We start from the raw sequence: 15,367 nt of genomic DNA on the forward strand, positions 1-15,367 counted from the left end.
GCAAAAGAGCATAAGGAAAAAAAAATTGCAGCAAACTAAACTGTTGTAAACCACTAAACTATTTAAAATTGTAAACTACTAAACTATTTACTTGCACAATTCCATACTACTAAACTATTATAATTAGCTGTTACTTTCCGTAGGAATCTTCTATGATACAAAATATGGGAGAATGGATAATGCATATAAGGCGTTTGATGAAAATTGTCAACGAAAAACTTGCGGCTTATACCACTATAATTACTTCGTATGCTTATAGTGCAGATTCTTGCCCCTATCTGACGGTATATTCATGCTCTTATTTTGAAAATAGTTAAATTGCTTCCACAGAAATTATTAACAATTTAATTCATTATCTGAAAACTATTTGATTTTCAATAAAGGAACATCCTTCAACAATTTCAATTGTGTGCAGAAATGAAGCAGCATGATTCCGTTGAAATTCACAACAATTTAGCAATGGATAATTCAGTGAATATGCTAAAGAAAACCATGGTCATGAATGAATCAAATGTGTTAGGAATTTATGGTACCCATTCAAAGTTCTAGATCATGAAGAATGAGAAGAATACATGCTTAGTTCCTGAATCACCTCTACCATTTTGGCCTTTGCTCAGAAAGCTTATGAATGCACATCACTGCAATCTTTGAAAGAATTGCTGCTTCTAGTTTCGAATATTTTTTCTTTAGATTTGTGTCCACAAAATCATCAAATCTCAAAAACTCAACTGCCATTCTGATTGAACCCCGTACTGTTGTCTTTCCAGACAGGACTTGAAGAACAATGACACCGAATGCATAAACGTCGCTCGTCTCAGTGATGCGTCCAGTGGTAATGTATTCAAGAGCTAGGTATCCCATGGCAGCACCAACTTTCGGTGCCGAATAAACATTGTCGTCTGCTAGAAGCTTGGGGAACCCAGCATCCATGATCAATGGGTTAAACTGATTGTCAAGAAGAACTTTTTCAACTAAAATATTTTGGTGAACCATTGTAGGTTTGCTTGCTTCATTGCTTTGCAGATATCTAAGACCTGGTTAAAAAGGATTAGCAAATACTCAATATCAACCAGATAGATACTTATGTTCATTCTGCATAATGATTATAGCTTAATCTTTACTATAAGTTCATAATAGTCATCTTAATTCATGTAACCGATGCTAAATACTAAATAGTTGAAAAATACCTTGTTGTAAGAAAGAGGCAAATTTTCTTATCTACAATGAATTTCTTAGAAAATATTGGGTGTCGAAAAAGAACTACCCTTTTGCATTGCCCTTGATGATGGAAACCCTATTAGAAAACTCAAACACATTTTCACTTCCATCTTCCATATCAAGATGTATAGAGTGCCACCGGTTACAAAATCATAGACAAGGTAACATTCACCTCTACTACTTGAGCAACAAAAACCTCTCATCTTTATAATGTTTTCATGTCTCAGTGAGGTTAGCAGGCTCAATCCCTTCAAGAATTCAACTTCCTCAGGTATGCAGCATGTCACATTAATACTGAGAACTCGTTTGTAGACGGCAGAGAATTTGCTCTAACCCAATAAAGATAGAAGCAAGTGAGAAAGTATCCGTATGAAGCTGAACAAGATTATGAAAACACATTACAAAATAAAAATTAATCAATCAAGTCTAACAATCCTATAAACAACAAGATTTAACTTCTAATTGATAAAGAAAGACCAATTCTGCATGATGTATCTCTCGGACTCATGTCTCACATAATTAAAATTGCTTCAGTGACTTACAGCAATTTCTTTTCGAAAAAGCAAAAAAGCAGGGCAGAGGGATAAAATAAAACAAAAACTGTGGTGCGAAGATAGCAGAAAAACCTCCAAATTCACAAGAATTGCCATAGAAAAAACATTAAAACAAATAAAGTAAAATGAAACCTGAGTAGTTCGCAGGGGCAGAGACGAAATGCAACAACGCAGAGGACCGAAAAGTGTGGTGTGGCGGCAGTAGAAGTGGTGGTGACGGTGCTAAGTGCAGGCAGCGATAGCGACAGTGGTACCTGAGATGGAAGAAGAACATGAGGATTATTGAAAAAACCCTAACAGAGACATCTCTCATCTCTGAAACTATGGTTACAAGAAAAAGGAAAAAGTGTGAAAAGCAAAACTAAAGAGGCAAAATTTTAATTATTAATTTTATTAAAAAATAAAAAAACGGGGTTCAATTTGTAAATAATTTTAGATAGGTTAATGGTACTCCCACATAAAAGTGGGAGTAAGAAATCTAATGGTGAGAGATCACACTTTACTCTCTAGAATAAAATTCAAACTTCAGAGAATTCAAATCCAAATTTAAGTCCATATATTTATTTTACTGTAATTCCAATAATTATTAACGGAACAATAATTGAATAGTATTTGTTATGTAGTAGCACACCTTAAAAAATTTACAATATTGATAGCATTTAATTGCTCTTGTTTTTTTTTTTTTTGGTGACTTTAATTGCTGTTGTTTGAGTCTATTGATTTACTTTTTTGCTATCCATGATAAAAAAAATATTTAGAAGATAATATAAATTAAAATGAGTTTAAATAGACTAAATTTATCTTATTTTTTAATTGTATTTTTTTTATTTTGTATTTTTTAATTATTATCAAAATAATTGAATAATATCAAATGTAATAAATATATAATGATAAATGTTAATATACATGCAATTATAAATATTATATTAAATAAGTTAATTTTAGATTATTATCTCTCTATTATTATTAGAGTATAAAATTCATATTATGCGCGACTTTTTCGTTAATGTTTTAATAATTAATAAGTTAAAATAAGTGAAAATTAAAGTTAATTATTTGATATTCGGTTTAAAATGAAAAAGTATAGGTAACTAACAAGATTTTTGAATAATGTATAAACAATGTGAATTAATAGGATTAAAAAAGTAAATTTAATTAGTAGCATTAAATTAAGGTGTAGTGTATTTTCATTTGATTGGTGGTTGTTGATGTTGTTCAAAATTTTTATTGTTTACCTAGCACTCCCCGTTCAAAATTCACCAATAAAAGTTGGCGTGAATGAATGAATTCGATCGGATCATCACCAGTAAAAGTTGAATTTTTGGTACAGAGATCTTTGCTTCTAAAATTGTTATCAGTGATCACAATAATTTGCTATAAACTAAGAGTTATTTGCTGCGTGTTTGGAATTTCCAAGGGTTTTTTTTTCCTCTCTATATATGGTAAGTCAAAGTGTGGAGTTTGGTGAAGTGATCGAATAATGTTTGAAAATTTTTTTCCTATATTGAATATCTAGATTAAGCTCCTTATTATAGTAAAGTTTCAAGATTAGATGCATGCATGCATATATGGAGAGGTAATTAAATGAATTCTTATTGCTTGTCAACAGCGACATTTTACCTATACAACAACATTTAAATGATAGGTAATATAAGTAACTAATATAAGACAGATGAAGTAGTTTAGAAGTGCATTTCTCATATTATTATATTTCGATCCTGTCACATATATAAGTAATTTTATTAACTAAATTTAATTAAATTCGCCTAAATCTAAAATAACAACTCATACAATATATGCATAAATTACACATTTTTTTCGTATATTATTTTTCATCATGATTTTTTTTATGGTTGCTATTATTATTATATTTTTTATTTCTTTTTCTCTTTCTTTTGATCATATTGTAATATTTTTTATTTAATTTTTTTTTTGTTAAAAAAAAACATGAAAATTTTTAAAAAACTAAAACAAGAAAGAAAAAATAAAGAAGAAAAAGAAAATGAAGATAATGATAAAAAAAAAAGAGAAAAAAATTTTAAATTATGTAAAATTTATCAGCAAAATAGTATCAAAATCTTTTAATAGTGACATAGAAAATTTTTTAATTTTGACACAAAAATTTTAAATAATGACACAAGTTTTTGTTAAGAGAGGGTGAAAGAAGAAAAAAAAAAGAGAAGAAAGAAAAAGAGTTTTAAATTCTACAAAATTTATTAAAAAAATAGTACTAAAATTTTTTAATTGTGACATAGAAATTTTTTAATTTTGTCACAAGAATAATTTTTTAACTGTGACCTTGAAAATTTCTTAACCAATTAAAAGTTATCAGAAACAAAAATAATACTGAAATTTCTTAATCATGATATAAACAAAATTTTAACGGTGACATATGAAATTTCTTAACCAATTAAAAATTATCAAAAATTTTTTTATCTTGTGGTCATTTAAAGACTTCTTGGTCATTTATCAAAAATTTCTATATCATTCACCAAAAATTTTGTGTCATTTTTAATTAAATGATGTGTTTTTCTTATCATTGAACTAATTGAGCGGTATTAAATTCATATATAAGATCGATATTTAACTATTTATGTGTCATTTGTAATAATTGATGTGATTTTTTATTTCAAAACACATTTGAATATATTTGTTAGTTAAATGACTTATGATTTTAGATGTGTGATTTTTTAAAAAAAAATTATTATTTATAAAAAATTCTTGTATCATTTTTAATAAAATTTTGTATTATTCACCAAAAAGTCTTATGTTACTTTTGTTATTATTAAATTAATTGATATGCTAGAACTAATAACTAATTTTATAAAGACTTGAGTTACAAACTTAAAAATTTTGATAAAAAAATAATAAGTGAAAAAATATGTTAATACAGTGAAATTAAGTAGAATAAGTATAAAAATTTGGAAGAGAATGAAACAATGACATTTACGTATGAAAATAAAAATCTATGAGGATGATAACAATAATAATAACAATAATGATGGAGAAAGAGAAAAAAATTTAAATAAAAAAAAATGAAAAAAAAAAGACGCATACCCTATCATAATTTGATTGGACTTTACTCAATACAAAATTTGGTTGTGTAGTATTTTTAATTATCTTTAAAGATTTTGACACAAATCATAATAACCTGTTAAAAAAAAGTTTAGTTTTATCTACAGCTGTCCTAGCAATTACATTGTTCTTTTTTAGCTGTCTTTTGTGTGCTTTTAGGTTTGATTTAAGTTTTAATTAGATAGAATTATTTTTTTAGAGAATTTACAATTATTCATAAATTTTGAAAAGATTGGTAGGTAAAAGCTAAATTTCTGTACCAAATGAATTGAAGGTGGGGATGATATACAAAAGGTTATTATCGTATGAGCATTTGAATATTCATTGTTTTGGTTTTGGTCTTCGAATAACACTTGGCCTCTTGTATCTTTCTTCTTTAGCAATGATATATAATGGATAACCTTTTTTCTTTTAGAGCCCCTTCTTTCTTGATGACAGTGGTATTTAACAATAAAAATCAATCAATAATTAATTAATATAGATTTTAGATATGTAACTGTTGAATTTTTTTAACAAAATATTATATGTATATATAAAAAAATCATCTATCAAATTAATCATTATATATTTCTGTATGGAAAAGTCTAAAGGCCAGCAACTTTGTGTTTTGTGACCAGTCTTTAACCATTAAAAAAAAAGTGAGTGATCTCTCACCATTGGATGTAATCTCACACCATTAAAAAGATTATTAATGGTCAATTGATGGTTACAAAACACAAAAGTTACTGTCTCCTAACACTCCTCTTTGTGTATAAATAATATATATATATATATATATATATATATATATATATATATATATAATTTAACTCATTTTAATATATATTCAATACAAATAACTAATTTAGTGGTTGATTTTTATTATATATGTAGCATAATTAATTTTTAATATATGAATATTTTTTATTAGCTGATAATTTATGTTGTTTTAAGAGAAAAACTAATATTAATTATTAAACTTTGCCATAGGCAGGGGAATTTAACATTTATGACTGAATTCTATTAGTATTATTTTATAAAATAAAACAACAAATTCATGACTTCCAAAAAAAAAAAAAAAGGCATCTGCCAACGCAATAATATAAATTAAATAAAAACAAATACAGAAAAAAAAAAAAAAAAACTAGTGCACTATGCACCAATTGAATTTGTTTGAATCCAAAATCAAAAAGCCTCCAAAGCCAACCCTAGTGCAAATACATCATAATCATCTGCACTAAACCATGCATTATGATCATGATCATGGCCATTTTTGCATCCACACTCATCCCAATTGAAATTGAAGCTCTTGTTATTATTCTCCTTCTCCTCTTCCCTCTTAGCCACTTGTATTTTTATCTCAACTTCAACTTTAGGTTCTTCTTCTTTGCATGGAACCATCTTCACCCACTCTTTGTACACCATGTTTGGGGATGATTCAAGAATTTCCTTCCATGGAATCTCACCTTTTCCCACAAGATTTGACCCCAAAATCTTCTTGCTTTGCCTCAACTCCAAAACAAGGCTTTCATGCTTGAGTGTATCCAAGAATTCTTGGGGGCAAGAACAATCAAGAGTGAAGGACTCATTCCAAAAGGGAAAGGATTTGGAATGAACCTTCTTAGTGTTAAGTTGGATCCTTTTGTTGTTGTTCCCTGAAGGAAGATAGAATCTTGCAAATAAATTCCCCTTGGACTTTATGGAATCAACATTTTGGACTTGTATTATTCTTATTTCACATTTAAATAAGGAACAAAAATTTTTGGACATATCCATGTTAAGAAATTTAATGTGTGTGTGTTTTAAACTAGAAAATAGCCAAGAGAATAAGGTTTATTTTGTTTGGATTGGATTTCAATTGTTGTGTGGATTTGGACATAGATGGCTATGACATGATACATATATATAGTGATTACATCAAATAATTAAAAACTTAAAGTAATTAGACAAAATAACTAAAAAGAAGTTGGGAATGCCATTATTATCCCACCGATCTTATCTAAACACTTTAATTAGACTAGTTATATAATTAATGACTGGCCAATATCTCAGTTGTGAATATAGTAACCAAGGACTAGGATCTTGAATCATGCATGTGATTGTGCCAAAGATTTTATTGTATTAAATAAAAGGCCCTTGAGAATCTCCAAAAGCTAGATTTGCCTCAACCCTCAAGTGACTCTTGCAAGTTGCGAGTTGGGACGGTACGGTATTATTATTATTGGGTTAGAATTTATTAGCACTCATATTACCATATCTCATCTTAATAATATATTCCACTTGTGTTTCAAAAGGTGCAACTGTGCAAGAGATCTATATAAAACAATGTTAATAAGTGTTCTAAAGAGATGAATAATAATGCTGGATTCCACTGTCGTCTAAAAAGGGTGCTTCTAGGAAAGATACGATTATCCAGTAAGTTTAGTTATACATAGGTAGTACAGATAGATAGCTTATATTGACCAAAAGAAACCTAGGAATTTAAAATAAAAAATATTACATGTACATAAAAGAGATTTTTTTTTTGATGGGTGGTAAGACTCTCAATCCGAACGGAGAGAAAAGGTTAGCATTCCATAGAAGTTCACAACGAACTCAAAACCAAAAAATGACAAACAATCAAAAGCACAAATTACCCTAAACACAAATCACTAAAGATTTTTACACTCTTACTAGCCACCATACCTAAGCAAAACAAAGAAAAATACCAACCAAATAATTTAATATCATCTATAAAATAGTTTTACTATGCAAGATCTCTTCTCTTAACATGAGAGAAAAATCCTTAAAAGATGTCACATTTATTACTTACGGTTCGCCGTTTTTCTCCCTTTTACTCTTGTTCTGATGAAATCTCATTTATCTTCTTGGTTTCATCTAGTTCCTTTTTGAGATATACTAATGCTGCTTCATCATCGCTACAGGTCAACTTCAATTGAGTTCTCGCTCTCTAAGTTTTGATAGCTTCATTTCTACCTCTTCATCTTCACTATTAAGGTCTCGTACCAAACTAACCTCTTTTTTCTCTCTGGTGAACACTCGTCTAGCTTTTCTTTTGGCTGATTTTTCTTTTACAGATCTCTTCTTGTTACTAGAGCCATTCACCTTCGTTCTCTTATCCTTCAATCGTTTATTAGCCACAATATATGCTCTCAATCTTCTTTTAGGTCTCGCTGATATGCACTTTCTTTTCTCTCCATTTATAGTTTTAGAACATATATCCACTCTACTCTTCTTGACCATGTTGTCATTACTTTGTCCATTATGGATGTTTCTATTTATAACAACTTCTTCAAAATTTGTTGGATATAGGGGCAGATATAGACTCCTTATCATCCACTATATGAGCTGTAGTATTCTGTTTCACTTCATTTTGGACCACTCTTTGACTTGGGCCACCAATCAAGCCCAATTCGATTTCTTGTATCACTTTATCTGTATATCTGCCCTCCGTCCTCAGTATTTAATTGAGATAGAGCTATCAACACTATTTCTGAGTTCTAAATCTTGCATATCTAGAAGATTAACTTTATCATTTTCCATGACTTTACTCCGAGACAAAACTACTAACTTATCATCAACTGTACCTACCTCATAAATAATGTTGTCCCTCTTTTTTCTCTCTATATCCTCATCTTTATTTCTTCTCCCATTTATTGGTTTAACTATTCTATATCTCCGCTTTGTTATTCACAAGTTTTCATAATCAAAACCATTCACCCTTCTTCTAGACCTAACTCTCCTGCTATTACCATCACCAATAAGAGAATCGTCACATCTCTCTTTGACAAAAATATGGTATTTTGCTTCATTTATTTTTGGGGTAAGTATGATTTTGGTCCCTAACGTTTTGTACCAGAATCGAAATCGTCCCTCTTGTAATTTTCGTATTAAAATCGTCCTTAACATTTTTATTCGTATTAAAATCGTCCTTTTTAATAAAATTTTTTGTTTTATTCCTAAACTACCCCTATTCCTATTTCAATAATAAAAATTATAAAATTTAAAAAAAGGAAAACGCGTGTTTGGGGGAGAGGGAAGAAAACACGTTTATACGAAGGGGGAGGGGAGGGGAGGGGGACGGCGCCGGGGAGCCTCCGTCGTCGCCGCCGCCTCCTCCAAAACTCTGATGACGATGACGATAAAGGGGGAAGGGAAGCCGTCGTCTCGCCGCCGCAGTCTCGCCGTCCCGCCGCTGCCTCTCCGCCCCGCCGCTGCCTCTCCGCCGTTCATGCATGCTCCTCTGTTCATTTGGCTTTGTACTTGAATTTGTTAATTTGTTACTTGAGTTTCTGTTTCTCTGTTTCTGTTTCTGTTTGGGGGTGGGGGGAAGGGGAGGCGGGGAGGGGGGTGACGCGGGGTGGGGGTGCTGAGAAGGGGAGACGGAGAGGGGGGTTGACCGCGGGGTGGGGGGAAGGGAAGACGGGGAGGGGGAGGTGATGCGGGGTGGGGGTGGGGGTGCTGGGAAGGGAAGACGGGGAGGGGGGGTGACGCGGGGTGGGGTGGGGGTGCTGGGAAGGGGAGACGGGGAGACGGGGAGGGGGGTGACGCGGGGTGGGGGTGGGGGTGCTGGAAAGGGGAAGGGAAAACGGGGAGGGGGTGAGGGGGGAGGGGAGGCAGGGAGGGGGAAGGGGAAGGGGACAGGAGGGAGGGGAGGCAGGGAGGGGGAGGGAGACGGCGGTGGCGTTGGTGGTGGCGCTGGTGGTGGTGTTGGTGGAGGTTGTGGCGGTGGTGTTGGTGTTGGTGGTGGTAGTGGTGGAGGAAGTAATTATGTTAGTAGTGGTGAGGGTATTTTTGTCCAAAAAAATAAAAAAGACGATTTTAATACGAATAAAAACGTTAAGGACGATTTTAATACGAAAATTACAAGAGGGACGATTTCGATTCTGACACAAAACGTTAGAGACCAAAATCGTACTTACCCCTTTATTTTTAATTGAAGTCTATCTTATATTATCAGCTCCCATAAAATTTTCACCATGACATTTATCAGATTAAAATTTTGATCTTGAAACAAATTTTATTTTGTCCCTTTTATAACACATTTTCCTATACCTCTACAACTTTACGAAAGTTCTCCTCACTCCATACATATATATAAAAAATAATTATTAAATAACTATAATATATTGTATAAATATATAATTATTTATTTTATTTTAATATATATTTTATATTTTAATATATATTTTACATAAATAATTAATTTAATGGTTAATTTATTATGTGCATATAATATCATTTTAAAATAAAGACAGTATCATTATTAAAAAGAAGAACAGATTTCTCCCTCCTTCTAACGCAGGTACTTGTTTCTCATAATATAATAGATGTTAAAACAATTATTATTTTTATTTATAAAAATTTAAAATGCTATTAAATTTATTTATAAATGAATATAATTGGTTTATACTCACAAAATATGATGAAAATATCCAGACATCCTATTTTCCCTAATAGATAAATTTGTAAATATTTTAAAATTTTATAAAATAAAAATAGCAATTTACTATTCATAATTTGTTTTGTTGGATGTTATGTCACAAATCCTAAATTTTTAATGACAATAAAGTCAAATATTACAAAATACCGAAATGTCATATTTACTTTTTTTTTTAACTTAAAAAGACATAACTTATAATTATGGATCAAGCTATCTCTATCTCTTGTATGTAATATTTACATGTGCTGAATTATGATATCTAAATTTTATATTTTATTGATGAATTTTATATATTCTCTTATTATAAGTGATTATAAAAATCTAGATTTAAACTTTATTATTGTTTTGTGGTGTGATGAGAGTAGTTAGAGTGTGTGCAGATTAGAGAAAAGCAGAGAAGAGAAAGAAAAAAAAATGATTTTGATGTAGTGAATGACAAAATTCAATTAATTTCAAGGTTCATTAAGCCTTAACTTATTTACAATTACAAATATAAGTGCTATTAGCATTGCTAACTCTAACTGATATGGTTAGGATAACATCTATATTCTCTACCGTGCCATGCATATGTCTAACAGCTAATGACTATCTACTATGGGATAAACATCTACAATTAGTAATTGATCTAGTTTTCTATCTGGATAAACATTTACAATTAGTAATTGATCTAGCTTCCTAACTATCTAACGATTAGTAGTTTTTGAGTCTCATCTCACAAATTAGGTAACACCTTCCCTTAAGTTAGGAGCACAAATGTCTAGTAGTCCTAACTTGCTGTAAAGTGTAAAAAATATTCTTGGAGCTAATATTTTTGTGAATAGATCAGCTACCTACTCATGAATTTCTCTTGCACCTTGTCTCTTGCTACATGATAATCAACCTCTACATATTTTATTCGCTCATGAAATATTGGATTGTGAGCAATATTGATGACTGCTTGGCTGTCACAGTAAATACTAATAGGCTTCTTGAGCTTTATGTCTAAACCTTTATTTTTTCATGACACAATTGATTTTCCAATGTAAAAATAATATGCATATGTGGACTTTCGTGAATCTAGGCATGCTGTCCAATAAGAGCCACTGAACTCCCGATACAAGTATATCACAATTGGATAGAAAGAACACACCAGTTGCAAGACCATCTTGATGTATCACAAGACTCTATATGCTGTCTTGAGGTGTAGGTTAGTTAGCTTTTCAAGAAATTGGCTCAGCTTACCAATGCCATAACTAATATCTGGTCTTATGTTAGCTAAATAGAGAAGCTTACCAATTAACTTCCTATACTTGCTATTGTCAGGCAATAGATCCCCCCCCCCCATCTTTTGTCAACTTAGCACTATAGTCCATGGGAGCGGAAGTTGGCTTGCACTTTTCAAGTCCTAAATTTTTAATATATCCAAAGCATACTTACATTAGTAAAGTGCAACACCTTTTTTGCTTCATGCCACCTCCATCTCTAAGAAAAATTTTAAGTTGCCAATATCCTTGATGCAAAATTTTTCATGTAGCAGGGCCTTGATCGAGTCAATTTTACTCATATCATTACTTGCCAAAACAACATCATCTACATATATCAACAAAGCTGTGAAACCACTCTTCTTTGATTTGGCAAACAGACTATGATCAGATTTTGACTGGGTGTACCTATATTCTAACAAAACTGACTTTAACTCGTTATTCCATTGTCCACTCGCTTGCTTGAGTCTATAAAGGGACTTTCTTAGCTTGCAAACATGATTGGGGATGCATTAAACCTAGGAAAAACTTGCATGTAAACTTCTTCATCTAATTCTCCATGAAAAAAAGTTGTGTTGACATAAATTTATTACCAACCTTTAGCCGCAACCAATGTAAGTACAATTCAAAGAGTGCTAACTTTTAAAACAGGACTAAAGGTATTAAGATAATCAATACCATGGATCTGAGTAAACCCTTTTGCAACTAGCCTCGCCTTATATCGTTCAATGCTGCCATCTAGGTTGTATTTGAGCTTAAACAACCACTTATAGTCTATGGTTTTCTTGCCAGGAGGTAGAGCTTTGATCTCCCAAGTCTGTAAGAGCTGTAGCACATTAAGTTCTTCTTTGATGGCATCCCTCCAACAACCATGAGCTACGGCTTCCTCATAGGACCTTGGTTCTTTGTCAGTGGAGATGGCTAGTAAAAAAAGGCTCTATGATTTGATGAAAGTGCATTATATGCTATAAAATGTGTGACGGGATATTTGCTTGGTAAGATTGTAGAGATATTCATACACTGAAAATCTTGTAAGTATGTGGGTTGCCTTTGATCCCTTGTTGATTGAAGGTTCTAGAAGGCTTAGAGAAGGGAGGTTGAATCTATGGTCTTCTTTAACTTTGATTAAATAAGTCTTAAAACCAGGAATAATAGCTTTGCTTCTTTTTAGTCTGTGCAGCGGATTATGCAGGAGACAATTTTATTTTGTCTCATAAAAACCAAAAAACAGAGTTGAGCAAAGAGGAATAAGATGACACAGTTATATATATCTTGGTTTAGTTGCCTAGTGTAATGAAACCTACATCCACTCTCTACCACAACGTTGGTGAAATTTTCACTATCTTTTAAGTATTACATACACCAATTCTCCAGGACTCAACGTAATCCTATCTGAGACACATTAAGCTTCAACATAAATTTGATTTGGCTATGTAACTACCTAAACTAGACACACTAAGTGTGTATCTAACTTTGCAAGGGATACCTCTCAGGTACATAACACAAAATAGAAAAACAACCAAAAGAAATCTGAAATCACTCTTGGCTTTTCTCTCAAGTGTTTCTCTAAACCTTTTTCACTTTGTGGCTTTTTTTTCAATGTCTTTCTTTCCTGTCTTTTACCTCAGACAAAATACAAAGAAAGATATACATTAAAAAAGAAATACAAATAGCAAACAATGAAGGAGATGATGATTCACAGCCTTTGTGCTATAAGTTGAACCGGATTCAACTTTCTCTGATGAAGCTTTCCCATCTTGGTGGAATATTTCTTTGATGTAGAAACACTGTCCAAAACGTTGAACTCTCACAGGAAAGCTCTTAAACAAACTCAGATTTTGGTTATCTCTCATTGAGTTCTAATGAGAATCATTTTTCTTTTTGTACCTTGTTTTGTGCCACTCTTACGGTTTCTTCAAAGTCAACTACTCGGACCTTGAATCACATGTCCTCTTTCCTTCTCTTTCTTCAATCAACCCTAAAGATTAAGGATTTTGACTCTGGTTATTTGCTTGACTGAGGAGGACAGAGTAGCCGAGACATGCTTGCTTAGTGATAAACCCAAATCCAAACCCTTAAATTTTTTCTTTGGCTCAAAGTAACAATGTTAGCCATTTATTTATAGCAGAGAAAATTCAGCCACCACTTTTTCTTGTTACCCAAAATGGTGGTGCAGAGAGTTGGAGAAGAAGTGAAGAAATTAACTTGCATGCAAATGAAAACAAATTACTTTTAACCTCTAAATTAGCTTAACATGCTTTTAATTTGCTTGATTAGACATTGCTTTCTTGATTTACTTTCTCTTTCCTTTTTCTTTGGTGTTTGAGTTTGAAGGTGAAACTCTCTCTCTCTCTCTTTAGTGTTTGCCCGAAAAGAACTTGCTTGTCTTTATCAAAGCTTAGGGTAGCTTCTCTTTTGCTTGAAATTCAATGGGTTGTGTTATTGGATCATTGTCCATTCAGCAACCTTGATTACTTTGTTACTTTGGTTTGGGCTGCAACAAAATTCATTTGGGCATGCACACTAAAACACTTTATCAAACCCACTTGGGTTATTAACCCAATGAATATGTTTGTCATCGTCAATGTATTATTTATCTTCTCAACTCAACACTAATCTTCTCAAGGAAATTGGTTGTGGTGTTGATTCAATAATAGTTATGTTTATAGATGCACTGATTTATATTCAAGAAGTACTTTTGTTATTCATCCTAGGGATTAGAGTACATTGAAAGATAACTCTTTTTCTACTTGAATTCTTGTTGAATCTTGGAAAAGCTAAAACACTTGAATAATAGCTTGAAAGTAATTTCTCACAATTCTCTTATTATCTGGATTTAACGTGATATGTGACATATAATCATCTTATCTTTGGGTAATTAGGGTTTGTATGGCTAATAAACTAGAACTTGACTTAAACTTTAATCCTAAATTAAGTGACTAAGAAATTGACAGTTGATTAGGTTAGAGGAGATTAAATCACTAAAGAATTAGGGTTTAATCAATTAGGGTTTTCCATGAATTGAATCTTGCATGATTAAAGTAGTTGGTAAGAATTGTTAATCCGAAAAAATAAATAAATCTGAAACCTTAACTATCTTCTCACGTACTTTTCACACCAATTTCACTGTTTGCGCTCTTACTTTCTGAATTACTGTTTTAATGCTTTGAACCCCAAAACATCACTTTCTACTTGCCTGACTGATAAACCACTATTTTGCGGTTTATTTTATATTGAGTTGAGTGGATTTTATCCGTTATTTTCACACTTATTCATAGAATTCACATGTTTTACATTTTCCTTCATAATTTTGTGCTATGGTTGAAAACATGCTTCTTTGCCCTTAAATTTGCTAATTTGTAATCCTCTTTTATTACCATCGATGCCGTGATATGTTTGTTAAGTGTTTTCAGGTTTTATAGGGCAGGAATGTCTTAGAGGATGGAAAGGAAGCATGCAAAAGTGGAAGGAACACAAGAAACTGAAGATTTGAGAACCTGGTAGCGACGCGCACGCGTGGACGACACGTACGCGTGACTGAGCCAATGTCCAAATGACGCGCACGCGTGACTGACGCCTACGCGTGGCCAGTGAAAAGTCCAGCGATGCGTACGCGTGGCTAACGCGTACGCGTGACGAGCGTCACGTGCTGCAATTAACAGAAAACGCTGTAGGCGATTTCTAGGCTGCTTTGGACCCAGTTTCAGGCCCGAAAATACTGATTAGAGGCTGTAGAGTGAAGCTGGAAGGGGGGAATCATTCACTTTTCATTCATTCATACTTTAGATTTTAGATGTAGGTTTCTAGAGAGAGAGGCTCTCTCCTCTCTCTAGGTTTAGGGTTTCTTCTTTCAATTT

The 15,367-nt window shown here is 32.3% G+C and overlaps 2 protein-coding genes across 3 annotated transcripts; both read right to left on the reverse strand.

Annotated features, from left to right (window-relative positions):
* Positions 1–431: 431 nt before the first annotated feature.
* LOC107622412 (proline-rich receptor-like protein kinase PERK3) lies at positions 432–2,103 on the reverse strand. 2 transcript variants are annotated; one of them, XM_088507828.1, is made up of 3 exons: positions 1,761–1,868; positions 1,391–1,547; positions 432–1,034 (listed from the first exon to the last, which is right to left on the reverse strand). In XM_088507828.1, exons 1-3 carry the CDS (start codon positions 1,866–1,868, stop codon positions 595–597), a joined length of 705 nt encoding a protein of 234 aa, XP_088363954.1. In that variant the 3' UTR covers positions 432–594. The 2 variants fall into 2 exon arrangements, 1 of the variants encoding a protein (XP_088363954.1); XR_001616207.3 differs by lacking the exons at positions 432–1,034; positions 1,761–1,868 and adding an exon at positions 1,905–2,103 and having other exon boundaries at positions 1,188–1,547.
* Positions 2,104–5,832: 3,729 nt separating this feature from the next.
* Positions 5,833–6,690, reverse strand: LOC107621864 (uncharacterized). The gene has a single exon (XM_016323847.3). The coding sequence runs from the start codon at positions 6,600–6,602 to the stop codon at positions 6,012–6,014; it is 591 nt and encodes a 196-aa protein (XP_016179333.1). The 5' UTR covers positions 6,603–6,690; the 3' UTR covers positions 5,833–6,011.
* Between the last annotated feature and the right edge of the window lie 8,677 nt (positions 6,691–15,367).

The sequence above is a fragment of the Arachis ipaensis genome, chromosome B10, assembly GCF_059453495.1.
Source record: "Arachis ipaensis isolate K30076 ecotype BB chromosome B10, ASM5945349v1, whole genome shotgun sequence".
Taxonomy (NCBI): Eukaryota; Viridiplantae; Streptophyta; class Magnoliopsida; order Fabales; family Fabaceae; genus Arachis; species Arachis ipaensis.

What these genes read in the sequence shown, in the direction of transcription:
- LOC107622412 (XM_088507828.1), bottom strand. Translation starts at nt 1,868, where the DNA reads ATGGCAATTCTTGTGAATTTGGAGGTTTTTCTGCTATCTTCGCACCAC. An exon ending in TTTTTCGAAAAGAAATTGCT is followed by an intron (nt 1,548 to 1,760) that starts GTAAGTCACTGA and finishes TTATTGGGTTAG; the next exon opens with AGCAAATTCTCTGCCGTCTA. An exon ending in TTGTTGCTCAAGTAGTAGAG is followed by an intron (nt 1,035 to 1,390) that starts GTGAATGTTACC and finishes CTTTTTAACCAG; the next exon opens with GTCTTAGATATCTGCAAAGC.
- LOC107621864 (XM_016323847.3), bottom strand. Translation starts at nt 6,602, where the DNA reads ATGGATATGTCCAAAAATTTTTGTTCCTTATTTAAATGTGAAATAAGA.